General features: G+C 42.4%; 1 protein-coding gene across 1 annotated transcript; it reads right to left on the bottom strand.

Annotated features, from left to right (window-relative positions):
* Nucleotides 1-334: 334 nt before the first annotated feature.
* On the bottom strand, nucleotides 335-26,173 carry epc2 (enhancer of polycomb homolog 2 (Drosophila)). Its single transcript, XM_048239731.1, has 14 exons — nucleotides 25,721-26,173; nucleotides 23,482-23,641; nucleotides 23,049-23,194; nucleotides 10,645-10,845; nucleotides 10,033-10,181; nucleotides 9,209-9,338; nucleotides 7,723-7,932; nucleotides 7,232-7,315; nucleotides 6,730-6,863; nucleotides 5,992-6,338; nucleotides 3,041-3,174; nucleotides 2,651-2,798; nucleotides 2,044-2,374; nucleotides 335-1,606 (listed from the first exon to the last, which is right to left on the bottom strand). Exons 1-14 carry the CDS (start codon nucleotides 25,871-25,873, stop codon nucleotides 1,534-1,536), a joined length of 2,400 nt encoding a protein of 799 aa, XP_048095688.1. The 5' UTR covers nucleotides 25,874-26,173; the 3' UTR covers nucleotides 335-1,533.
* Nucleotides 26,174-26,697: the final 524 nt, after the last annotated feature.

Raw genomic sequence — 26,697 nt, 5'->3', positions numbered from 1 at the left:
GTATTTCTCTTAATATGAAGATTAATCTGGTAGAAATGTATGGGGATATCTATAAAGGGAAAAAAAAGTCCCATTCACCTGTAGTGTGATAAGTCATCTGTTGTGGTCATTTTCAGGACTTTCGTCCCGGGTAGAGATTTTGGCACACATCCCACGTTGTTCAATGGGGTCATATTAGTTTATAACAGTTGAGATATTCTCCGCTAAATGAAGTGCATACAAATCTTACCCAGGACCTCTACTACAGGCATAGTGGAAACGATGCCACCCCTTTGGACTTTTGTAACGGAAAGAGATCCCAGCATAGTAAGAAACAGCCCAACAGATAATGTGATATGATATAGTTCAATTTTTTATTTCCCTGCATATTTTTTTAAGTCAGTATCACTTCAAGGACAAGTAGCATGGGGAAATGTAAATCTTTGGACATTGTGCATGGATACTAAATGGATGTACAGAAGAAAATGACTATACTGACAACGCATGGAGACTATACTCATCATGGAGTATGTCAGAGCACATGGCCACCAGATCCATTTTCTGCTTGTTACTTGCCATTGAAGAGGGGGGAAAAAAAGATAGGGTTTCGATAGGACTGCCCCCTACATCAAAGGGCAATCTCGGCAAAGTTGTCCATAATATGGAACGTTATTGCACAACGTAAACCAAAAACGATTTACAGCTGTGAATTTTTGACTGGCGTTAGCCCACTCATTTAAAAAGGCATATACGAATACTTAAAACATACTGGTATTTGCAGACAATGAATCAATGTATGCATTTAGCCACAATTTCTTTTCTAAACACAAATATGATCAAACGGACATTATAGTTTTTCTTTTCTTATGGATAACACCTGGAGATTGTTTGGCAGATACAGGAAAAACAATTAAGACTAAATAAAAAAATAAAAATGTTTTAATCACCTCTGTGAAATAGACAGAGGACAAATGAGAGAATGCCGCATAATTATATACAAAAAAAAAATAGAAAACAAAAAATCAATTTGTGAAACCAAATCAAATCGGGCTCTTTTTCCTTTTGCAACAAGAAAAAAGCACAACATAATATGCTCTAGCTACATCCATTTCTGCATTTTGTGGTCACAAAATTGATTTATTTGTACAAGATACAAAAATGTAAACATCATAAAATAAATAGGTAAAATGAGTGATGCAGGACCGGATTTCATGCTCATGATCCTAACACAAACCGATGCACCTGTTTTATAATGATTTTTTTTGAATGCGGTCATTTGCCATTTTTTTCCAAGTGCAAAAGCATGATGACAAAAAGTATCTAGAATTCAAGTAACAGAAATAAGATACTAATGATACAAATATACTATTTTACAAGGTAGTGATATTCCCAATGTTACAAAATGTACATGTATATTGACAAATCTCTTTTTGATATGCTGCAAATTTAGGTACTGTTCTGCGAGTAAGCCCCCTAGTGGCAGGAAGTGGTCTTGCATTTCGTCTTGGAGGTTAGTCCGTTCAATGGCATGATGGTCAATGACGTGGAGTGAGGTTATGTCACTTCCATTGCCACTGTGGTCTCTGATATGCCATTAAGGGCCAATCTCTCTGGTTCATGGTTCTCCCTAAAAAAAAAAAAAACACACAACACATGTCTGAGTTCTAACAGTATGTAATGTTCCCTAAACACAAAAGAGCGGAACTTGCATAAAAAGGCACACACATAAACAGTGAATACCAGGTAAGCTTTTAACAATAGGACCAAAAGGAAGACTGTAAAATAAAGAAATAATAACAACTAGGAGTTAATCTTAGTTTTCTTTCAACCATTCTGGCAGAATAATATGTGTAGTCTGTGTTCCACATACATCTACAGTTAAGCATGAGGATGTGTGGAGAAAAACAAGACTTATGTTGGTTATCAGGATCACTATGGAGTCTGCCCAACCACGTCTTGGTGGAGATATTTCCTATAGTATGCTTGCTGTAGTGCTGGTGGTATAGATGACCAAGCGTGAATGTCAGTGGGGGTCACGCATTAGTGTCTGCTGCTGTGGCTCACCTGCCAATGCTGTCTACGGCACTGGCTGGCGTGACCTTGGGCACTCGGTCCAAGCTGCTGGCGACAGCGGCCAGCTTTAAGGCGGAGGGCGAGGGGGCCGAGGGCCGGGCGCCGAGGTGCGTGTGGGCTGGAGACACGGCGCTCACACTGCCCAGGTGGGCATGGCCGCGGGGCAGCGACTGGGGCGTTGAGTTGCTGTTGCTACTGCTGCCGTTACCACGGATCAGGCCCTGGCTATCGCGGGCCGGAGAGGAAGAGGAGCGGACTGCGGGACTGCCTCCTCCGCCGCCACTCTGAGAGGTGCTGGTGAACTTCAGGGGTCTGGAGCCTCCTAGAAGGATCACAGATCAAAATGGCCAAAGTTCACAAATAATTACAAACCAAGATAATATCAAGTAGACTACTCACTGGACTAGAACAGCAACATCGTATGGATGAATGACATTGGTGTCCAGTTTACTGAGGTGTTAAAGTACACTAATTACGGTCATTTAAAAGGGCTTTGAGAGTGTTTAATGGTTGTTGTTCAGCAGTGAAAACTAATTTTATTTCTACTTTTATTTCGGCCGTGATATCTCGACTTTTTACTTCACCAAACGTGCTGTACCTGAACCGGGGCCGACGCCGTTGACTGTTCGAGGGTGGGGTTTGTTCTCATTGTTGGCTGACGGAGGACTGCTCATCAATGCAGAGGCAGCAAAGTGTGCACTGGCCGAATCCAGGGTCTTTAACACTCGCTCCGTTGAGCTGGCAGTCTAGAACACACACACACACACACACACACACTTAGAAACACTGTGCTGTTTGTGAGTCACAAATCGTATGCAGCTGGGATCAAGATATGCATGTCTGCACTGGTAAGCATGTCCAAATGGGTATGTTTTAAGGACATATCCACAACTCAATGTTTCTCTGTATGTGACTATTTATGTACACATGGTAGACTAGATGGTGAGCATGTGGGTTTGCGTGCGTCCCGTGTCTGCATCACATGTACCTGTGTGGCCTTGCGTTCGGGCTGTGCTGCGTAGGGAGTTGCCGCTGTTCTCTGCAGGACCTGAGCCAGCTGCTGCTTGTGCATCTGGGCCAGCTGCTGCTGGTGGGTCTGGTACTGTTCTTCTGTGATGGCCTCTGCAGACACCACACACAGGGAACGAGCAGGATTACCACCACCACCATACACACAAATACAGTCGAGTGGAGATTAAATAGCCGGAGAGGAAAAAAATAGAGGGGGAAAAACATTTAAATAAAGACAAAAACAACACATCAACAGACAAACACAGACGAAATAAGAAGCAAGAGCAAGGGAAATGGCTGTCCTCATGGGCTATTGGAAGAATGTGTAATACCATTCCCCAACACATGAGGTCAGAGGGGAGTAACACTCAATATAGTCAATGTTGATGGCATACTTAGTGCTATTTTGAGTATGGTCAATGTTGATGGCATACTTAGTGCTATTTTGAGTATGGTCAATGTTTATGGCATACTTAGTGCTATTTTGGTTACATTACATTACATTAGGCTGACGCATTTTTAGCCAAAGCGACTTACATATGTCAACTATATTACAAGGGATTACATTGTCCCCAGAGCAACTTTAGGTTAAGTGCCTTTCTCAAGGGCACAACGGTGGAAGCTGGGAATTGAACCGACAACTTTCAGGCTACTGCACGCTAGCCCAGCTCCTTAACCGCTACACTACCACCGCCCTACAGGCTACTGCACGCTAGCCCAGCTCCTTAACCACTACACTACCACCACCCTACAGGCTACTGCACGCTAGCCCAGCTCCTTAACCACTACACTACCACCGCCCTACAGGCTACTGCACGCTAGCCCAGCTCCTTAACCGCTACCACCGCCCAATGATGATGGCATACTTATGTGCTATTTTATATAGTATAGCAGCCCAATTTAAAATAAGATTTGTTGTCACTCTCAAATGAAACATGTATAACAACTTAAACCTCTAAACCCTGATTACAGAGTGGAGAGAATTGCAGCATAACAAATAGAGAAACTGCTGATGTTAGCATTAAAGACACCATACAATGTGAAAAAACTCCACTCTCTATTGAGAGGTTCCTCCGTGACACCAACTGACACTGAGAAATACCATAGCATTGCCTCATTTGCACTTCCCAGACCATGCTTTTTCCCAGCGGTGCCCAAACATCAAGCTAGTCACATGGCAGCCAGCAGCTTTCCAAACCTCTCCCAAGTTTGTTCCCCAGATCATAGTTTCCTCTCCTGCTGTTGGTTACTGCCTGGTGCTCTGTAATTTCTCCTGCAGAGGAACACTTATGTAACCCCAGCTATGCCTATGGGGCTGTAGTCAGACCAGTGAAGCTGGACAAGCCTCAAGGTAAACCTGTGGGTCTGAACTCCACAGGCAGGGGCAGCACACAGGAGGCATGTCTGGTTACACGGTGTGGTTGCATTATATGGATATTGATGAAGGACAGGCACAAGATGTATCCTTCTCATAATTTGACTTGATGCTTCTGAGTGTTTGAGGAGGAGGTGACGCAGTAGTCTTTCCCGTTATATAAGTGTTCAATTACATTTTTGGATATAAAATTACAAATCAACCTCCGTTGCTTCTTCAGTTCTACGAAATTCTAAGGTGTGAATGTGTGAGTAATTCAACATTAACCTCTACATCTACATCATGTATGGTGCATAGAGATCATTAAATCACAAATTAAAGCACTTGGCACTGTAAACAACAAACTGGAGAGAACATTTCATAAATTGGATACCCCAACTGGGTGTGATAACGATGTGAAATCAATACCTCCCTCTATTCGTGCAGGCTTACTGTTGGATCTCTTTCGGCATGCCAAGGTTATCAAAAAAGGCCGGGGCAGCTCGTCACCTCTACTGCATCGGCCATTTACGGCTGCTGTCAGACAGGGTGTGGGGAGTATGAGAAACAGTGACCTTGCCTGAGCTCAGTCAAAGAAAATGAAAAGAAAAATCTTGGGATGCTTTGAGAGTTCTTCACAAAAGAAAAACAGGCCTTGGGGCAGCCAGCCGTCAGCATCACTATGGAAGCTGCCAGACTCTATCTGCCACATCTTGGAGGAGAGACTTCCCCAAGTAGAGGCAGCAGAGGTGAATGTGACAAGTCAGCTGAACGAGAGCGCTCTGCCAGCTGTGGGCGGTCATCAGACCACACACACACACAGAGCAAGGGGAAGCCCTGGCATTGCTCTGCACTGTAAGCCTACGGAGGCCTAATCCTTTCATGGTTCAGATGCTGCAAGCCACTTAACATTGTGAACCCACCAGTAACAAATTAGACACTAATGGCTGACAAATTACCAAAGATTAATCGGTGGGGTGAAATCATCAAGCAAGCACACTTAAATTAAATTGGCTATGGGAGCATTACTCATCAAAACTGAGAGCAGGAAAACATAATGGTCCCCAAAGTTTGAATACGTTACGTGAATACGTTAAGCTGATTTCTGTGGAGCCAACTTGGAAAATCCAACATATAAAGTGTATTACAGGCAGTGGTTATGTAACTATTTTGACAGAGTATTGTTAAGTCTGTTAAGGTAATATGTCTAGAATTTACAAAACATACTGATGTTGAAGGTAATGCAAGAACAGAAATGTTGCTTTTTTAAGTTGCTGAATGCTATTTTATAACAAAACCATGTCTGATGACTACATACACCAACTATGTGGTGATGCAATCATGCCTTCTCATTGAGTCATGGATTTGTTTATAATCATTAACAGCCGAAGGGGTGTTTTTTGTGGGGTCCTGAGTTAGGAAAGCCTGCGGAAGACTAAGATAGGCAGAACTAAATGTTAACCTGAAAAAACAATGATCAGACTTGATTATAAAGACTGCATGTGATAGAATACTACATGGATCTAGAACAAGGCTGAAGTCCATATTCTTTGATTGCCATTGTGATGACGGACCTGTGGCTGCAGCTTTAGCGTGCGAGGCGCTGCCCGTGCTCTTGCCCGGCGCCTCTCGCGTCCTGCCCTCCGCCGCCATGCCGCTCTTCCTGGTGTTGCCATGGCCCTCCTCCTGCGCGGGCCGTGGGCGGAAACAGCGCCACCTGCAGGACTTGATGTCGCTGAGGATTTGCTCCAGGGAGCGTTCCGCAGGAGGCAAGGCTAACTGGGTGGTGTGCGAGGGGTCGTGCCTGAGGTCAACGGGGTCGAGGGCTGGAGATGGTGAGGAGTGGGAGGAGGAGAAAACGTCCGGGTCCAGCAGTCGCAAGGCGCGGTCCAGGTCGGAGGAGGCACGGTCCAGCACAACCCTGAGGACGAGACGGAGGGATGAAGGGTGACACTTTGAACATGGCATGGCATGTTTAGGTGGTCTCTAAAAGCAATATCCAATGCTCAGAGCTAAACATTTATGTGTGACAATTTGGAGAGCTTAAGTATTGTTTGAAGCTTAAGCATTATTCTTATTATACAAGTCATTCACTGAGTAGATTCTTGTTAGTCCAGCGAGGAAATATAACATAAATATCAACTTCACAATCAAGCAGCAGATATAGAATTATCAATCCTTTGACAAATAAGGAGACCATCCTGAATCTTCCCATATACAGACAGAAGTACACCCGACAGTAATTAGGATGGAGAGAACTGAATTGTTCCAGTATGAGAGTAAAGAGGTGGCGTGACGGACAGTGATGTTACCTGCCACCGCGTCCCACCCTCCTGCGTGTCAGACCCACACAGCGGCGTGGCACCGTTAGGGCCGTCAGGGAGTGCCGCTGGTGCAGCGGGTCCACCTGACCCCACAGAGGAGAGGAGCTCTGGTCCACGAGTGGCTTCAGTGGGGAGAGAGAGAGAGTTTGTTTGTTTAATTTAAGGCCATTTCCGCAACTAAGGGTATTTATGGCCAGAGCATTGTGTGCTTTAGAAACTTAAATATGTTTTTTAAAATCTATCTAGTAAGATATTCTAAAATTCAAAAGGTGGGATCTTACTAAAAACATCAGCTATAGAATTTTGATGCTAAAATTGTTGTCTTTTGGTTTTCAAGGCGAGAGAGAGAGTGGACAGGAAGAAAAAAAAAAGAAGAGGACACTAGTCTTACAGGAGGCAATCGTGTGTGTGTGTGTGTGTGTGTGTGTGTGTATAGCAATTCCATAATTCTGTAAAATGCCAGCCATCTGCCCCTGGCGGTAGGACTTACAGTGAGGTAATGGCAGCCAGCTCTCCGCCTGAAAGCAAACACTCCATCTGGGTCATTCTCCTCATCTGGCTCTGACGTAGGAGACTGGATGGGGTGTGAGGGAAATAATGAGTGATACAGCACAAGAGAACAAAACAGAAAAGAACATACGGACACAAAGACAGAAAGAAAAAGGACCATTTCATGGCTGTCTACACCGACAGCCAATTGTTGTTCAACATCCTGAACACCCATGTAGCACTAGGTGGTACCAAATTAGTCTGAACGAGCCCAACAAAATGGGCATGCTCCAACAAGAGACAACAATGCAATGTTGCATAGTGGAATACCAGGCGTATATCGGCGTTCATATATTGCCAATGTCAGAGCCCCCATTCTCCTTATTGTAAGTAAGTATCGCATCAAAAGGAGTTTTTTTAAAGAAATTATTTTAAGGTAAAAGAGCACGCCTTCCGTGTTTGCCTCTAACCACTCCTCAGTGAGGTACTGACCAGAGGGTAGTCCTCCTCTCCGGAGCTGTGGAAGTCGTACTGCTTGAGGTCGGCCTTGTTAACTGTGTGCTGCCTCTCAATGCGGCTCGGCTGGCGTAGCGGGTCCAGTTTGGGCCTCTTGGTGTACTTCTTATGCGGCCGCACAAAGTCAAAGTGTGGCTCTGGCTTGATGGAGAAGTGGTGCGGGTGCTGTGGGCCGGGCTTGTGTGTCTGAAAGAAGAAGAGCGATATCCAAGGCATAAGGCAGTGTTAACATCTATGCCTGAGTTAACATCTATGCCTGTGTTAACATCTATGCCTGAGGTTAACACATTTCAAAATTGTACATAACTACTGATTTTCAAATCCACACCTGAATTTGGGCACAGAACCTGAATGGGATATATTTGAGGTTCTAACCACAAGCTACTTTATGACCCTACCTCCACATACAAATATCACCAGTCTACAAAGTCCAGTATTTTGCTTCTAATGTGACATTTCAAGTGAAATAATTTTATACTGGGCTTAAGTACCAAAGACATTAGAAATTTCTGCTGTGTCTGTGATACAGAGCCATTATATATGATAGAGGAAACACTATGTTTATTTCAGCATGGCGGCCCGCCCTGGTTTAATTAATACCCCCACGGTATCAGAATCAGGGCAGACGCACAATGTAGTTGCAGTTGCTTTTTAAATAATCCTGCCGACGTATCCTCCCCTGCTGGCTGCCGCTCACATTGCAATTTAACAATAAGTAGCCTAAAACTAGTCAGAGGTTATTATGGCCCGTCCAGTTTCACTTCACATATTATATATTGTATTGATGTAGCCCATTTAAAACATTAACTTTCTCAGTGTTTCCTCTTCATTTAGTGGTGCCACTGCTTCAGAATTAGGGGAGACGCTAAATATTGTCCTGGAGCATAGTAGGCAATATGTTGCACCTGAGTCGCAGGACCAGCCAAACTATGGAAAAAAAGTGCGACTTATAGTCCGGAAAATACGGTATTTCCCATATTGTAGCCTATTAGCTCGCTCGCAACAACAGCAAAAATGAAACTGGAGAGTATATGTCTCCACGAAGATACCGCTGTTACATTAGATGCGCACTCAATCGCGAATCGACGCTGGGAAAAAGCAACGACTGGTAGTAACGAAGGTAAATTAGATTAAAGCAAAACTTTTTGTATGCACTCGCGGAGGATTTGCACCAAATAAAGGCAGTGTTGTGGGTTGTGTTTCTACATGTTAGCACAATACTTAATTTCTGTCATAAACGAAGTAAGCTAAGCGTTTCTTCATTGTCAACGTGAACTATCGGTATGTTCAAGCATTCAAGTGAAATGTGGTTTAATGCATGGGTTAATGTGACGTGAGTCAGACAGAAGATGGGCCTGTCTTTAGTTCCTGAATCCTGTCCCTCTCAAGTCACACTAGACTAAATGGTGTGATTAGCAACGACCTGCCGCCACTAGCGGAAACGCTGTATGACAATAATAACCTTGATCTTGTTCTCCACTTTGTAGCGGTTTCCATTCGGCAGAGTGATGGGAGCGGTGTAGACTGGCTTCTCAGCCAGAGGAGCGCTGACTTCATTGAGAATTTCTCCCGAGAAGTCACCCATGTGATACCTGTGCAAAATAATGAGCAAATATATAGGAGTTATCCTTATTACAGTTACCTCTTCTTCTTCGGCTTGGGCAGCCGTGGCCTACTGGTTAGCGCTTCGGACTTGTAACCGGAGGGTTGCCGGTTCGAACCCCGACCAGTAGGAACGGCTGAAGTGCAAGGCACCTTGAGCAAGGCACCTAACCCCTCACTGCTCCCTAGCGAGAGCCGCTGTTGTTGCGGACAGCTCACTGCGCCGGGATTAGTGTGTGCTTCACCTCACTGTGTGTTCACTGTGTGCTGAGTGTGTTTCACTAATTCACGGATTGGGATAAATGCAGAGACCAAATTTCCCTCACGGGATCAAAAGAGTAAATATACTTACTTATACATATACAAGGTGGAACTGGATACTTCATAACAAATGTCAGAAAGAAAAAAAAAAAAAAAAAAACAACTAATGGTTTTGCTGGCTTTCAACAGTGATTGCACAATGCTGATAGCACCAGTCTGTGTTCCTGTTTTCAGTGTGTGCTGATTATTTAAGCATCACATTTTTCTATGTGAAGCATGCATTTGCATTCTTATCTTCATCCATGCCAGGACATATGCACAAGAATATGCATGCAGTCTGTATTAGAGAATGCCTTGGTGTATGTAAAATTGATGGACTGCATGCACATGTGTAAATTGTTGTGCATGTGCGTTTGTGCACACCTCTTCTCCACCACCTCCAGCGTGAGGTGCAGCAGCTCTCGTTTGACCTTCTCCCGCTTCTTGACCATCTCCAGGATGGTGACGGTGCGGCTGAACTCCCTTCTCAGCTTCAGCATCTTCTCGTATGACGCCTCATCATTCTTACGGTTCTGTAGTGGACACAGTACAATTACTGAGTATGAGATGGTGTGCGTGTGCGTGTGTGACTGATGGTAAGCTGTGGATAACTACACATGATTTGCAGGGAGATAGACAGATTTTAAGTCATCCCTAGTAAGCTAGAGCACATCAGTATTCAACACCTGGCAAAGCCCTGCATAGTTAATATGTATGAAATGCTTCGTCAGAGCTACCATTTCACTGTAATGATGCATCTCATTTTTGGCCAAACAGATGAATAAATTTCAATAAATCACCCTCCCCTTTTTGGCATGCCATCACACACACATTAACATGTATAAAATGTTTTCCCATCAGTTCTAATACTGCCTCAGCTGTAGATATCGAAAAGAAAACTGGACAAATACTGACGTGAAGGTCATTTAAGACACCAATTTGCAACACAGAGAAATAAGCTGTAAAAACACTCAAAAGAAGCAGCTAGCAACCGACCTTCCTGGTCTGCATCTTCTCTGTGCGCCGGCGGAAGGCGACATAGGCATCGTTGTTGGTGGAGCCGTCGCGCTTCTCCTGTTTGACTTGTGGGATGAGCGACTGCCGGCTCTTCCGCTTCCTCATCCAGTAGTCGTACACAGACTTCAGGAGGTAGTCGTCCTCGTTCAGCAGCAGCTTGGCTTCCGGAAGAGTCACCAGCTGTGTATGTGTGGGGGTGAAAGGAGAGTTAGAAGGAAGAATGCAGACCCTGCTAGTTAAAATTGAAGATGCAAACTTGCTGGACAAATGTTGGTAAAGAGAGAGTATATAAATGTCCACAAGTCTATGTGACAATCTGTGGGACTAGAGCTTCTATTCAAAAAGCAGAGTGTAGGGTACGCACATCCAACAACTTTTACAGGTGCTAGATCAAAACTTAACTGAAGGTAAAAATCAAAAGAAGGATCTGTACACTGTTAGACGCTCCCAGAAACTTTAATCCATAGTAACGTTTCAGTCTTATACAGTACATCTTCGTCATTTTAAAACACTAAAGCTTCTATTTACACAAATTACATTTTACATTTACTCATTCGTTTATCCAAAGCAGCTTACCAAAATGAGGAACAACATTCAAATTACAGAGCACAGGAGACCTTAGGTCGGAATTACTACTGCATCAATCAATACTTTTACTAAAGTCATGAGAGTGCAGACGTTAAAAGTACTAGTCAAAGTGGGGTAGAAGAAGAAGGGGGTAGAGGAGGGAAGAGAGGCAAGTGTACACTAGAGGTCTTTTCAGTTCCGCGCCCGCCCGCTCCCGCAATATCCTGTCCAGCTCCCGCCCGCTCCCGCAACATCCTGTCCCGCTCCCGCAATATCCTGTCCCGCTCCCGCAACATCCTGTCCCGCTCCAATAATATCCTGTCCAGCTCCCCGCCTGTCCCCCCCCCAATATCCTGTCCTGTCCCGCCTGCTCCGCAATATCCTGTCCCGCTCCCGCAATATCCTGTCCCGCTCCCGCAATATCCTGTCCCGCTCCCCGCCTCCCACATTATCCTGTCCAGCTCCCCCCGCTCCCCCAATATCCTGTCCAGCTCCCCGCCCGCTCCGCAATATCCTGTCCCCATCCTCCCCAATATCCTGTCCCGCCTCCCAATAATTTCTGTCCCGCCTCCCCAATATCCTGTCCCGCTCCCCAATATTCTGTCCCGCTCCCCCCATTAATGTGTCATTTTTAGTCCCGCTCCTGCCTGCATCTACAACATGATGTCCCGCTCCAGCCCGCATGCAGGAGGGACAGCCTATTCAGCTTTTCTTTCTGTCTCACGAAAGGAGCACACACCCCTGAGAAAGACTCCAGATGTCAGTTTCTTGGTTCTGAATGTAGGCTAACAATGAAGTAGGCCTAGCCTGGTGCCCTCTTCCTCTGTCATGCTTTCGATTTTGAGTTTTGACAATGAGCAGTTTTGTTTGTTTGTTTGTTTGTTTAATTTAAGGCCATTTCTGCAACTAAGGCTATTTAATGGCCAGAGCATTGTGTGTTACAGAAACTTAAATATGTTTCTTAAAATCTATGCTAATAAGATATTCTAAAACCTTCAAAGGTGGGACCTTACTAAAAACATCAGCTATAGAATTGATAAAATTGTTGTCTTTTGGTTTTCAAGGCAGGGCAACAGATCAAAATATGTCTCACTGACAGAGGCATTTTGCAAAATTGGCATAATGGGGAATCTTCACCACTCAATAGAAAGCTATGAGTGAGTCTTGAATGTCCTATACGGCATTTGGTATAGACTATTTGAGAAAAAAATAGTCTCTTCCTTACAGTAGGATGGATTTCATCTAGCTTATTATGACCGCCGCGCAGCGAAGGTTTAGTCAGATTGTTTTTCTTTTTCTTTTTTGCATGTCAAAATTTCCGTCAAGGATTCCCGGGACACTGAAAGACCGGGGTAGACGAAACTTGGTGGGCATGTAACCCCACATGGATAGCATGGAACCATGGTTTTTAGTTTTTGATCTGTGGCCCCCGCTGGACTGCACCCCCCGAAGGAGGGTAGGGCAGACACAGTTTTCTGTGAATATCTCGAGAACCGTGGGTTTAGGAGGACCATTTTTTTTTGTATGTTGATCTCAAGGGGCCATGTCAACCCATTCCATAACCACTCATTTCATGTATAGCCACCTAGTTAAACACAAAAAAGTAAAATGAGGTGTTGTAATCGCAGGTATCTGTGACCTAACATAGTCAAAACTGCACGAAATTGGAAGTGTAGGATCATTATGACACCCGTATGTATATCTCGAGAACCGTTTGTATGTTGGTCTTAAGGGGGCATGTCAACCCATCCCATTACCACTTATTTCATGTATAGCCACTTAGTTAAAAAAATTAAAAAGCAAAAAATTAGGTGTTTTCATCACAATATCTCTGGCTGACATGGTCAAAACTGCAATTTAAATTGAAAGTGTAGGATCATTATGACACCCTCCAATGCATGCCAAGTTTTGTGAACTTTCGTTCATGGGGGGCCTTACAATAAAATAATTTATGTGTACATTTAGTGACCGTACACCAACAAGGATTCCCGGGACACTGAAAGACCGGGGTACACGAAACTTGGTGGGCATGTAACCCCACATGGATAGCATGGAACCATCGTTTTTTTGTTTTGATCTGTAGCCCCCCCACTGTACTGGACCCCCCCCAAAAGGAGGGTAGGGCAGACACAGTTTTCTCTGAATGTCTTGAGAACCGTAGGGCCTAGGATGACCAATTTTTTCCATATGTTTGCCTCCAGGGGTCATTTTAACCCATTCCATGTGCACACATGTGCATAAACAGATACACACGCACACACATACATTCACAGTAATCATACGTATGACACATACTCACACAGTAGACATATGTACGCATGCATGCACATGCACAAACACACATACGCAGGCAAACACACAAGCACGCACGCACACACACACACACATAAACATGTACACACACACATGCACACAATTCAAGAATTTCTCAGAATTATGAACAGACAAGATGGGGGTGGGGTTGTATAAAATGAATTTTACATGTGAAATCTATGAACTAATCATGTTTTGGTACTTGTTGTCTAGCAGATACCAGTGAGAATTGAGTGTGGATAATGCAATTTAGTGAGACAGTTAGAATCATATAGGCCTTTCAGCGTGATTTATTTTTCTGGACTGGGCGGCGGTCATATTTTGTACCGCTCTGCGGCAGGGATTTGACATTCTGTGAGTTCTTCGTTAAGGGCTTGCTTAGCAGCACTGTCCGCTTTCTCATTTCCTCTCAGACCAACATGGCCTGGGACCCAGCAAAAAACTACATTCAAGTTCTGGTTCTTTAGTCTTTCTAGTTTATCAAGGATGTTGACAATAATAGGATGGTCAGTTTTTAAGGATTCCAATGCCTGGAGACATGATCTAGAGTCTGTAAAAATTAAAGACTTTTGTTGTTAAGTCTGATCTATATATTCAAGTGCCAAAAATAAGGCACAAGCCTCAGCCGTAAAAAGAGAACATATTCCTGGTATTCGTAGTCTACACTGATTCTGTCCAACTACCATTGCTGATGACACACAGTTATCCACTCTGGAACCATCAGTATAAATGGGAATGTGGGAGGGGAAGTGACATCGCACGTCCATATACTGCTGCTGGTACTCATTTGGGTGGGTTCTTGATTTCTTCCTGTGACTTAAATCCTTAACAATTTCAGGTTGTCTCAAATTCCACGGGGGAATAGAGCAAAAATGAGTCTGCGTTACACGGTCCATGTTGATGTTCAGATCCTCAAGGTAGGGTCTTATTCGGATTCCAAAAGGACTGATATACTTTGGTCTAGCTTCATACAACGGCAGTTGCTGTGGCTGACTGTTGAGTAGGCTGGGTTATCTTTGCATGCTTTAAGCTTGACTGCATATTGAAGAGAGAGTTTCAAGCGCCGATTTTGAAGTGAGGGTTCACTTGCCTCCACATAAAGACTCTGTACTGGGGAAGTCTCAAAAGCCCCCAGAACAAGCCTTAGACCTTGGTGATGAATAGTATTCAACATCTGTATGTATGATTTCCTTGCTGATCCATAAACAATACTCCCATAGTCCAATCGGGATCTCACAAGCACTCTGTATAGCTATATTTTATAATGTCCAAAGCTCTTAAGCATCTATTTCTCAAACACTTCATATGTGGAATGAAAGATAGTTTGTTATCAAAAGTAAGTCCAAAGAATTTACCCTCTTTTACTACTTTGATGACTTCACCATCCAAGTAATGTGAAGGGTCATGATGCAAAGATCGTAGTAGGCAAAAATGTGTGCATACAGTTTTTGTTTTGGAAAACCTAAAACCATTTTCAACTGACCATCTACTAATTTTATTTATGCATAACTGCAGCTGCCTTTCAATAATGCTCATATATTTCCCTCTGTAGCAAATACAGAGATCGTCAACATAGAGACTACAAAAACAGTTTGGACCAATTGCACTTACAATACTATTGATTTTGATGCTAAAAAAAAAAAAAAAAAAAAAAAAAAAAAAAAGAGAGGATGCTTCCCTGAGGAACTCCTTGTTGTTGTAGGTGTGGATTTGAAAAGGTAGTTCCTATTTGAACTTGAAAATGTCTATTGGACAAAAAATTTGATATAAAAAGGGGCAAATGTCCTCTAAAACCCATGCAGTGCAGATCCTTTAGAATGCCATATCTCCAGGTGGTATCATACGCCTTTTCAAGATCAAAATAGACAGCTATCACATGTTCTTTTCTGATAAAACCATCACGAATGAAAGACTCTAATCTTATAAGGTGGTCCATTGTGCTCCTTCCTCGTCTGAAACCACATAGGAAATTATTCAAATGTCCTTCAGATTCAAGCATCCATACGAGTCGGATATTCACCACTATCTCCATGGTTTTGCAAAGGCAACTTGTCAAAGCAATTGGGGGATAATTGTTGGGATCAGTGTGGTCTTTTCCTGGTTTTGGAATGGGTATAATTAAAGCTTTTTGCCAATTTTCGGGTATGTTTCCTGTTTCCCAGATTATATTAAAAAGTTCAAAAAGGTGAGAAAGCATCATGAGCCAAGTGTTTTAAAAATTGATAATGGATTTGATCTGGGCCCACCGCAGTATCATGGGAATTTCTTATAGAACATAAGAGTTCCTCCATTGTAAAAAGTCGATTGTATGGTTCAGTTTTATCTGACTAGAAATTCAATTGTCTTTGCTCTTCCTTTATTTGCTCTTCCTCCTTGGGCAGCCGTGGCCTACTGGTTAGCACTTCGGACCTGTAACCGGAGGGTTGTCGGGTCGAACCCCGACCAGTAGGCACGGCTGAAGTGCCCTTGAGCAAGGCACCTAAGGCGTTCTACATACTCAACGCACCCGACCGGTAGCGCGACACCGTGACGTCAAAATGACGTAGATCTTGCTGGCGCGCCAGGATTTTAGCCAGGTAGCGCGAGGTAGCGCACCACTCATTTTTTTTCAGACGAGCGCGACAAAGTGGAAACAGGAAGATGGACTAGTTCGAGGGCAAGCGAGAGTTGCAGTGTTTTGTTACAGTCGTGAATTTGTAATAGTTTGCTGGATAAGTTAATAAAGTTACCAGCGAGAGTTGCAACACATGGAATTAAGAGGAAAGAATAGAAACGATTTATTTTCAAACAAAGGATATCTATTAAGGCCTGAACAAAATCTCTTTCCACTTCAGGAAATTACACAAACTCAGCCAGCTGCTAGCTAGCTAGCCAGCTAACTAAACTGTTTAAATGATTAAAATTTCCCTCGGGATGACTAAAGTATCTATCTATCTATCTATCTATCTATCTATCTATCTACCTGTGCGCACACCTTGGAAACTAGATGATAATGATGGTGGTAGTTGTGAATAGTAGCAACCAAAGTCTGAAGTACCATCACAGAGACTAGCTAATAGCAGAGCCCGTTTACATTCTCTGCTACTAGTGTTTCTTAATGCAGCTTCTTCTGCTGTGTAACGTAGTTAGCGTTTTTTTATCTTTTCACAACAGCGACACCTCTGTTCAGGAGAATATTGCAACTAGTGTCGTGACCACAACGCGTGAGTATAAATGGTTACGGCGCTTCTGTGACGTCACATTGTCGCGCTACAGGTCTGGTGCGTCGAGTAAGTGGCGCACTTAACCCCTCACTGCTCCCCGAGCGCCGCTGTTGATGCAGGCAGCTCACTGCACCGGGATTAGTGTGTGCTTCACCTCACTGTGTGTACACTGTGTGCTGTGTGTGTGTTTCACTAATTCACGGATTGGGATAAATGCAGAGACCAAATTTCCCTCACGGGATCAAAAGAGTATATATACACTATACTATACTTTATGCATAAGGCTTGAAAATCAGGGTGGCAATTTTCCATGGATAAATTCCTTTCAAATGTCTCTGCAAGCTGGTTTGCTATATCTTGTTTTGTAGTTAAAAGACTGTCTTGGCATTTAAGGTGCTGAACTTGTGATCCACCTCCCTTTGCCTTTCATCTTTTTCAGACTCTAGACCTTCTTTGGAGATGTATTGGATGTAAGGCTTGATACATACTTCCTCTAACTTTGTTTCATTGATGGTTCTACGTGCTTGAGCTCGGCAGACGTTTAATTTGGTGAGATTTTCTGTTGTTGGATGTTTATTAAACAGTCTCTCTTTTTTCCGGGCTTCAATGGCCTTTTTACAGCTGTTATCAAACTTTTTACAGCTGCTATCAAAAAATGGATTAGACCTGCGGTATGGCTTTCCAGTAGTCTTTGGGACAGTTTCGTCTGCAATTGCAATTAATGTGTCTGTAAAAACCTGTACAGGTTTCTCCATGTTCTGAGGCATCTGACTGAGTTCATGAGTCCATAGGCCTTGAAACAAATGCCAATTCAGGGCTCTACACTAACATTTTTTTCCAGGAGCACTTGTGCGCCCAAGTAAAAAAAATTAGGAGCACAGACAAAAATGTGGGCGCACAGTCAGTTCTGTACTTAACTTACACATAATCTAACATTATACTGCAGCTAACAGTTAAACATGCCAGTGCACCAATTGCGAATATTAAGAATGACTGACAACATTTAGGCTACAGGAAACAGGATTTTAAAGATCAGTGCCTACTTTATTTTCAGTCTGTTCTATTTTCCTACACTTTGTTAATGTAAAATAATATAATACATTGCCATATTTGCATTTAGCCTGTATATCAAGTATCCTGCCAAATGTAGGCTAATTTATTTATTTGTGAATCCATCTGTAGCTAATCCAAATATGCCCATGGTGACCTATCTGACTGCATACTGCCTAATACTACTACTAAAACAGTCCATTTTCTCTTCCACAAAACGCAACATAGGCTAATCAAGGATATATGTTTTATACTTTCAGTTTTTATTTGAAATATCTGCATTGATGGGGGCAGTAGGCAAACGTTAGGCCTATTTTCGTTTTGCACTTACACACACTCAGTGTAAACAAACAAGCATGCGTGGAAGCCTGGAGTTGTCAGTAGCGTTCTACCTTTGAATAAAATGGGAGTATTACGGGAGGCTACTTTTGTCCCGGTTCGCTACAGCTATATTTTGCATATTGCAGCCAATACGTCAACTGGGCTTAAAGGCATGTTAGGTTACCTTTCCTTCTCTCACTGCATTCTCAGAATCTCATCCTGTTCCTCCTATATCCAATGAATTTGGTGGATAGAAGAACTAATTTCTTCAATCTTTGCATCTTGGCTGGCTAGTCTAACTTTCCGCTTTTTCTGCGCACTCTTGGATTTGATAGAAGCGACTACTAGCGAGTCACAACGCGAAACTGCTAACGTTGATGGGAGGTGTAGTTTTTATGCTGCATTCGCGACGTGATTCTATGGTCTGCACCAGTAATGCTTCTCGATGTTGCGGTGTATTTTGCAGACAAACATTGACATGGTTAGAAGTCATTAGCACCAGTGTGCCTAAATATTTTTTGCACTTTCGCGGGCATCATTTTTACTGCGCGTAATGCGCGAGTGTGAAAGCGGGCGCACTGTAGAGCCCTGCAATTTGCTTTCTTTAGTTGCCATCTTGGGGCTCTTGATTGTATATCCGCTTCTGTAGATGATACTATCAAGGGGAAGTGGTCACTCCCACAAAGGTCATCCAAGGTTCGCCAGGAAAAATCCAGCAGTATATTAGGATCACATATGGATAAGTCAATGGCTGAGTATGTGCCATGCCCTGGATGTAGGTAGGTATAAGATGCATCATTCCACAGACATAAATCATTTTTAGAAATAAAGTCTTCTAGTGTTTTGCCTCTGGCATTAGAGTGATTTCCACCACATTATGTGCATTGAAATCTCCTAGAAGAATGGATGAGGATAGTAGCTGTTCAACTAAATTTGCAGTGTTATAGACATATCAGGTGGGACATAAATGGAGCACAAGGTTATAGCTTTATGTAGAGTTAAACGAACTGCCACTGCCTGTAAGTTGGTAGTTATAATAAGCTGACTATGAATTATGTCATTCCTTACTAAGACAGCTGAGCCACCAGATGGACGTTGAGTGTTTGGGCCATATGCCAATTAATTATACATTAAATAATTTTTCTGAGACATAGGGTTGTTGGGTGATAAGAGAGTCTCTTGAAGACAGAAGGCCAGAGGGTTAAACAAAGCAGTTAAATTCTGTAGTTCAGAAAAATTGGCTCTAAACCACAACAATTCCACTGAATAATATGGCTAGTAAGCATCAAGGGGGAAAGACTGGAACAGGCCCCTTGCTGCTACATTTTGGGGAGGAGCTCCGACTACGTGAGGTTGTAGCATCCATCATCTCTATATCCTTTAAATTCCCATTTTTATTTCCTTGGCTTGCTCTGGATTGACTTGTAGTGCTGGATGGTTTCTTCTTTTCGTTTGATGACTGAGTGGGTTCTACTGACACAACTGAAATCTGACTTGCAGAGGTCTGGCTTATCATAGCCTGACTTTGAGTGCTCAAGAAGTTTTGCTACCACTAAGTGGTTGTGGTTTGTCTTTGGTCACCCAAGTTAAATCTGTTTGGCAATCAATAGTTTTCATAGTGGGTTTAACAACAGAGGCAAACGTTTGTTGGAATTTATACACAGGGAATTCCTCCTCCTGCTTCCATGCCTCTGGGTAACTTATCTTCTTGGTAGCCCTGATTCTTTGAATTTCTTTTTCTTTGACCCATACAGGACAATCCTTTGATGAAGCTGCATGATCTCCTAAGCAATTACAGCATTTTGGTGGTGTTGTACAGACAGAGTCATGTCCTTCTTCACCACATTTGCAGCAAACTGACTTGTTTTTACATCCAGCAGAGCCATGGCCGTATTTCTGGCAGTTAAAACATCTCAAGGGATTTGGGGTGTACCGGTCTACGGGCACTCTTAGGTAACCAATCAGGATTCTTTCAGGGAGTTCATGCAGGTTAAAGGTCAGGATATAAGTGCCTGTCTTCATTATTTTATCTTCTTTTCTCAAGGTTATTCTCTTCACATGCGTCACCCCTTGTTGTTTCAATTCAGTAGCTATTTCAGTTTCTTCCATATCATGCAGATCCCTGGTAGGGATAAACACCTTTACAACTGTTTAGTGAGGGGTGAGGGAAAGTTCGTACTGGTACACCTCCTAGTGCATTGCAGTGCAACAGACTTTCTGCATGAGAACATTCAATCAGAATTTGTCCAGACCGCAGTTTTTTGATGTCCTTAACTACACCTGCTATTCCTGTAATGCCTTTCCGTATAGCAAAAGGAGACAACTTCGTAAGAGGCATATCTGGTGACAAGGATTCAAGGACTATAAATTTCTGCCAATGATCAGTTTCTTGGGGGGGTTTCCAAATCTCGACTCAGCAGTCTTCTTTTAGTGGGTTGTTTAGTAGCCATATTAGTGGATTTGGAATTCATCATCTCTGCTCCTCACCCACCTCGGAGTCCAACAAGGGGATACACAGAGCCGCTGTTCTCCTTCAGATGTGCATCAAGGATACAGGGATGGTATACTCGAGCAATTTAAACAAAAATAGTTCATATCACTCGATTGACCCTCAGCCAAAGCCTTCTGGGGATGAAAAAAAGAATGGTCCCATGAAATTGTCCCAAACTTTGACAAGTCGATTGATTGGATCGGGTCATTCAAAATGAAGTAGGAGCCAAAGCACTGTGTTAGACTTGTGCCAGCCGCAGCAAGACACATTCCTCAAGTACCAGGATCTCTTCCTCCATTGACACGGGTAGCAACTCACGGCAAACAAGTCACCCCATTTGTCGCCTCTTACAATCAGCAAGGGGGTGCTGGGGACCTATTCTACCCCGGGTCCTCACGGGGGTTGACAATGAGCAGCAGGAACAAATTGAACCCACGTAAACGACAATATAGGCTATAGGGCTGCTATCCATCAGTTATGCTTAAACCCCGTTTTTTAATGCTGCCTAACAGAACATCCAGCTGAACTATAGTTATGAACACTACTTTAATCGTTTCCATATTTAATTTTACGCACATATTTAATTTGCGGGAGTGCAGTGAATCATCGGTTTGTCCCGCACCTCTCTCATCCCGCCCGCTCCCGCAAAGAGCTTTCAAAAGTTGTCCCACACTGCACTCTTTTGCGTCGGTACCCGCGGGTCTACTGCGGGATTGCAGACCTCTAGTGTATACTGCCCTACTAAGGCAAAAGACCTTAACTCACCAGAGTGTGGAATTGAGAAAAATTACTTTAAAAGTTATCTTAATTTCCTGACAATTGAGTAATAGGTATAATATTGTAATTTTCACATGTTGTAGTATACCTGTATTAATCTCTCTACAAACAAAAAAAATGAACTCAAATTTGACCTTTGAACCTTTTTTGGAAGTTACTGTATTCTGCCTTAGTATTGCCCACAAAATGACAATTGGTCATACTAAGGCAAAATACCTTAACTTCTATTTTATAGCACAATGTTATGATAACTTTCACTTAAAATGTAAGCAATATTAACCCTATTGGACTCACTATGATAGAATGGCTTCTGTGTGGTTTTTCTGTATTTCATACTCGTACTAGTACCACATAGACAGTCACTTCTGACAGATTTTTCTGTTTGGATATGAGGCACTAATTTAGACTCATTGGCTTGTTTATTTCGATAACCAGCAAAAATATTTCAGAATCATCCCATTGTAGCATCTTAATGTCTGCTGAAAAGTTTCAGTGAAAACATAGGAATTATTATTTATTGGGATTTTATTTGCAGTATTTGCATTATTATCAGGAAATCAGGAATACATTTTGATGATGTGTGTAGGTCTTTTCAAAAATTATGATTAAACACTGTAGGTCTATACATTTTCCTGGATAGAATGGAAACTTAACCAAATGCAGATGATAAAGCAAAGTTCTTCCACACAAATTAGGTAGATTAGGATGTGATTGGTTGCCTTTATTTGGTCATTTTATATGCGACTAGCTTTAATTTCGCCACTAACCCACAGCTTCACTAAACTTTAGGATTGCATAGATAGAATTGACAGCCTGTAACAACTTGGGAGTTTTGACTAGCCGGCAGCCAGCTTTAAAAACTTGTGGCAGATTTAATGGATTTGCTTTCTCGTCGGTTGTTAAGAATGAGAAACATTTTTTTTTCCAGTTGACATGTAGCCTTGTATTACGGGTTGTCATGTGAATTAAGATATCCTAGGCTACAAGCCATGCTCTAAAGCACCGCTTGTTACTGAATATGTTGTTGAGTTTAGGTTTTTACAGTAAGTTAGGCTAATCTTGATAGCCTAGCCTATCTTTAATGCACCAGCATGTGTCATTCCTTGATCTTGGCATTTAGGCTACGTTTCAAAGCAATCAATGTAACAAAAAGCAAGCACTGCAAAACATGTAGGCTACTATTGAAGTTAGTGTGTGTCTTAGGTGATTTAATTGAATAATGCAGACATAGAGACATAACTCCAGCCGGCAATACAACTTCACGTTGATGGTCGGTCAGAAGACAGCTTGCCGTAACTTCGCACCGTAACTTCAATCGAGTGTTCAGTAGCAAAGGCAGTGAAAGGAAGGCATAAAGACGTATCTGTCGTTGCGGGCTTCTGCCACAGTTTCCACTTGGCTTTTTAAAGTTACGGCAAAAACATCACCTTATTTCTCTCAAAACGCAACCGAATTGAAACTTGATGTTTGTCTACATGATAAAACGTATGTTTATTTTCCTAATAATGACAAAAACTAATTTTCGCCAAAATCAAAGTTACGACCTTTTGCCTTAGTGCGGCAGTATGGGTAAGAGCTTGTTAGGCGTGTTAGGTTGTTAGAAATGTTAGGGGAGGATAATCTTAAACATCTTTGTCTACATGTGATACAGGATGTAGTACCTGGTTAGCACTAGCCTTCTCCAGTCGATCCACCATGACCTCAAACTGCAGAGGTTTGATCTCCATCTTCCTATTGAGTCTGTTGAGGAGTGTCTCATCCTCTGAATCCATGTCATAATCTGGCTGTTCATTGTCCAAACCCAGAGCTGACAGGGATAAAAGGTAATTCAGTCAAAAGTCATTATTATGTCAATTGAAGCAAGCAAGGAATCGATGTGGTGAATGAGGCAAAGGAAATACACCTACAAAAATATACTACAATAATTATTTTTATAATCTCAGCCTGAATATTCAGCAATTGAACATTAATGTGTAAATTAATGGAAATAATGTCCTTCGTGTTCATGAATGCAATGAATAAGTATCATTTTTAAATGTTGACAACCCCATTCTTAAAGACATGTCTACGTCAAAAAAATCAGATATTACTCACGCTGAATGTGGATCAGCTGTTTGGGAATGCGGAACTCTCCTTTATACAGACGGTCATAATAGGTGACGTTGCTGTCTGTTTCAGGCACGGGGATAACCATACTCTCCTTCTTCTCCCGGAACACCTGCTGAGCCGAGATCGCCCTCTGGAGATGGTGCTCCTGGGGGGAGGAACAGGTAAAAGGGGAAGAGAAAGCAGGGAAAGCAGGGAGAAGGATGATGAACAAAAGAACATCCAAACAGAACATCTAAGCAATCCGAATCTCTTTTTAGGGGACAAGAGCACAACATACACATCTACCCTAAATAAATAAATAAATAAATAATATATATATATATATATATATATAAAATAATATATATATATATTTTTTTTTTTTTAATAAGAAAGACAGCACATGTTCGCCTTCACACTCCATCTGCCATCTGTGACACCAGAATGTCTTGTTGCAGAACTACTGCCCCTCTTATTGTACTGCATCACAATGTGACTCTATAAGGGTGAGGAGAGCCACTGGGAGAACAGCTGGTGTGAACTGACAGTGAGCACTGCCGTTTGTCTCCTGCAAGACTTCTGAGGACAATTCGATGATGAAATCAAGTGCAACATCACTCAACATGTCTCCAGTCTGGTCTATCACTTATGCAGAACTGCAACAGCAAGGGCCCCCGTGTCTACTGCTCCTTGTAAACTTGTTGGTGCATTTAGTGTGGATGGGTTGATATTTATTCCCTAAAAAATGGTTTCAGGGTTTTTAGTTTTTCAACAGGATACTGATAGACTTCTGAAAGAGGAGTACCCTATTAGTTACATATAGAAGAGGTAGGTAAGGTAAGTTACATTCATCTATGGAAGGAGTAAACCTCAAGGGAATTAAGACAACATGTTGCTTGTTATGGATATTGCCCATATGCTCTGTGATAGTCATTCTTAAACACATGGAACCTAATGACTATATTACTAATCATACTTGCAAGAGTATTCAAATGAGGCCTCCAGAAAGAAAGGGAGATAATTTCACACAATGCTCAGGTAACTATAGACACTGTATTAAGGCAGACGTTTAATCTAGCACCATGTTCACAATTTATAGCTCAACTACCGGGCCAGTATGCTTAGTGAACATTTTACTACGCTATCTATGGAAGCTAGGTGGGGGATTCCCTGAATTTGTGCGCTTCAGAGATAGTAATGCCCTTGACAGCATCTTTAGGAAATTGCATGACTCACATAAACTGGCTGTACTTTTCCTCTCCTCTTGTACACATAGCGGGAGATAGCAGACACCCATCAGAATAACTAGTTAATCATCCAAACTACACGTAATCATCTTTAACAGTACACTTTATTTTAAGATATCCGGGTTATGATCAATGCATTAGTATTATTATACGTATGGAGTGCACCAGTCCAGTCTAATAAATGCATATGTCTGACGCTAACTATCTAACGTTAGCAAACGTTACAATGTTAATAATTTGTTACTGAATAAAGCAGATCACTGGTACTAACCTGCAACACGCATTATGTTAGCTTGCTAGCTAACGTAACCGAGGGACAGACACAGTGCTAACGCCAGTTATATGCAAAATAGGCTCGGCCAACTTCGCTATGAAGTAAGTTATATTGTGAACGTTAACATAACCAAAATGCACTGGCTTGGTAGTTGTGATAATTAACTTTGACGCTGGATAGCTTGAAATGATTTAGCTTGCACATTTCATGATAGTTAAAAGGACTGATGAAATAAAAGTTAACTTCAACTAGTTACTGGGGATGACATGGCGTAATTGCAAAGTTAATGGTATTGTATGGGCAATGCATTGGACATGTGAAGTGTCCGTCTTAAATTAGATTTCCGATAGGTAGAAAATTATTCTTCAGTGACTAGCTTTTATTGCTAATATTGCACCCCAGCAGCGGTCCACCATACGGACGGCATGCCTTCCGTATCCTTCCGCTGGCTTGATAATCACGTACGGTATTTACGCTCTGGTTGTGACGCAATAACAACACGAAAGCGTAGTTATTACCCGCTCAAAAGCTCACCATACGCAAAAAGTGTAAATCTTGCGAATTCACCTTTGGGTTCTTTACTCTATTTACGTAAATTACAGGTTTCAAGAGTGTGGCGCATGCCAGTTACGCACGATGGTTTGCGCAAAACCCATAGTGAATGCCAGTAACCCGATGTGCGATTGCAAATGATGAAAATATATTAATTAAAACTATAACATACCGATTCCTCCTCTTTTTCCATTCCAGTTGGCATCTGGGGCACAGCCCGGTTGATTGAGACGCAGTCATTGAGGTCCGGGAGGTCTCTGTTACGGTATATGGGGAGAGGTTTGGCGGCGTCTAGCGCTCGCGCCCGGAACGAGAGTTTACTCATTGTTTTCGCCTATCTCAAAAACACAAAATGTGGAGGAAACATGAATCCCGCCAGAATTCAGTCAAAAATTCGGTAGAAATCCACAAGGGACCCGCCTCCTCTCACAACGGTCCAAATCATCGACTCCTTTTCTACCGAAATCCAGTGTTAAAAGCCATTTTTGGTCGAGATAAAATTGATTTAAAAGATATTTTTTCTTGGGCGGTCCGCTCCTTGTGCCATGAAAAACATGGCGGACATATCCACACAGCAGCTGAGCGTTCCCGACGGTCTGTGCGAGACATCCGAAGAACATGGGCCGTGGCGCTGCGCGCGCACCTCATACAACATGCAACAAAACTACTGACGAAACATATGTAACATCCAAAGGAAAATGAAGTTATGGTGCAACTAGCGACCCTCATATGCACAAGTCGATTAATTCAGCTTCCCGAACTGGGCTCTATTAAACGAGAATATTTCTAGAGTGACATCACACGTGAGGAACCAATCACTTTAAAAATAGGCTATATATTTCTGCAGATTTGGGATTTATGCTTAAATAAAATAGGCTATAGAAAGCCATGGCTCCTATAGTAGATCAGCTTATTCTCCAATCTCAAATCTGTATGGTCTGTAAAGCAGCTTAGTCTGCAGTAAAAAAAAAAGTTAAACCAAGTAAACTCATCAGCATTGAATATGAAGCCACTCACTAATTCTATGTATGCTAATCAAGGAAAACCAAAGAAAATAATCAATGTTAAACCAACTTAGAACTGTTGGACCCAATAAAACATAATTGCTCAATATGGAGAATCTTTGTACAACACATTCATGTGTTTTTC

The sequence above is a fragment of the Alosa alosa genome, chromosome 3 (genome assembly GCF_017589495.1).
Source record: "Alosa alosa isolate M-15738 ecotype Scorff River chromosome 3, AALO_Geno_1.1, whole genome shotgun sequence".
Taxonomy (NCBI): Eukaryota; Metazoa; Chordata; class Actinopteri; order Clupeiformes; family Clupeidae; genus Alosa; species Alosa alosa.
This window is presented reverse-complemented; position numbering and strand designations above follow the sequence as displayed.

Coding starts and splice junctions, on each gene's coding strand:
- epc2 (XM_048239731.1), bottom strand. CDS start 25,873: ATGAGTAAACTCTCGTTCCGGGCGCGAGCGCTAGACGCCGCCAAACCT. Junction 9,339..10,032: donor CTGGAGGTGGTGGAGAAGAG/GTGTGCACAAAC, acceptor TATTTTGCACAG/GTATCACATGGGTGACTTCT. Junction 6,339..6,729: donor AGGGTGGGACGCGGTGGCAG/GTAACATCACTG, acceptor TCTCGTCCTCAG/GGTTGTGCTGGACCGTGCCT.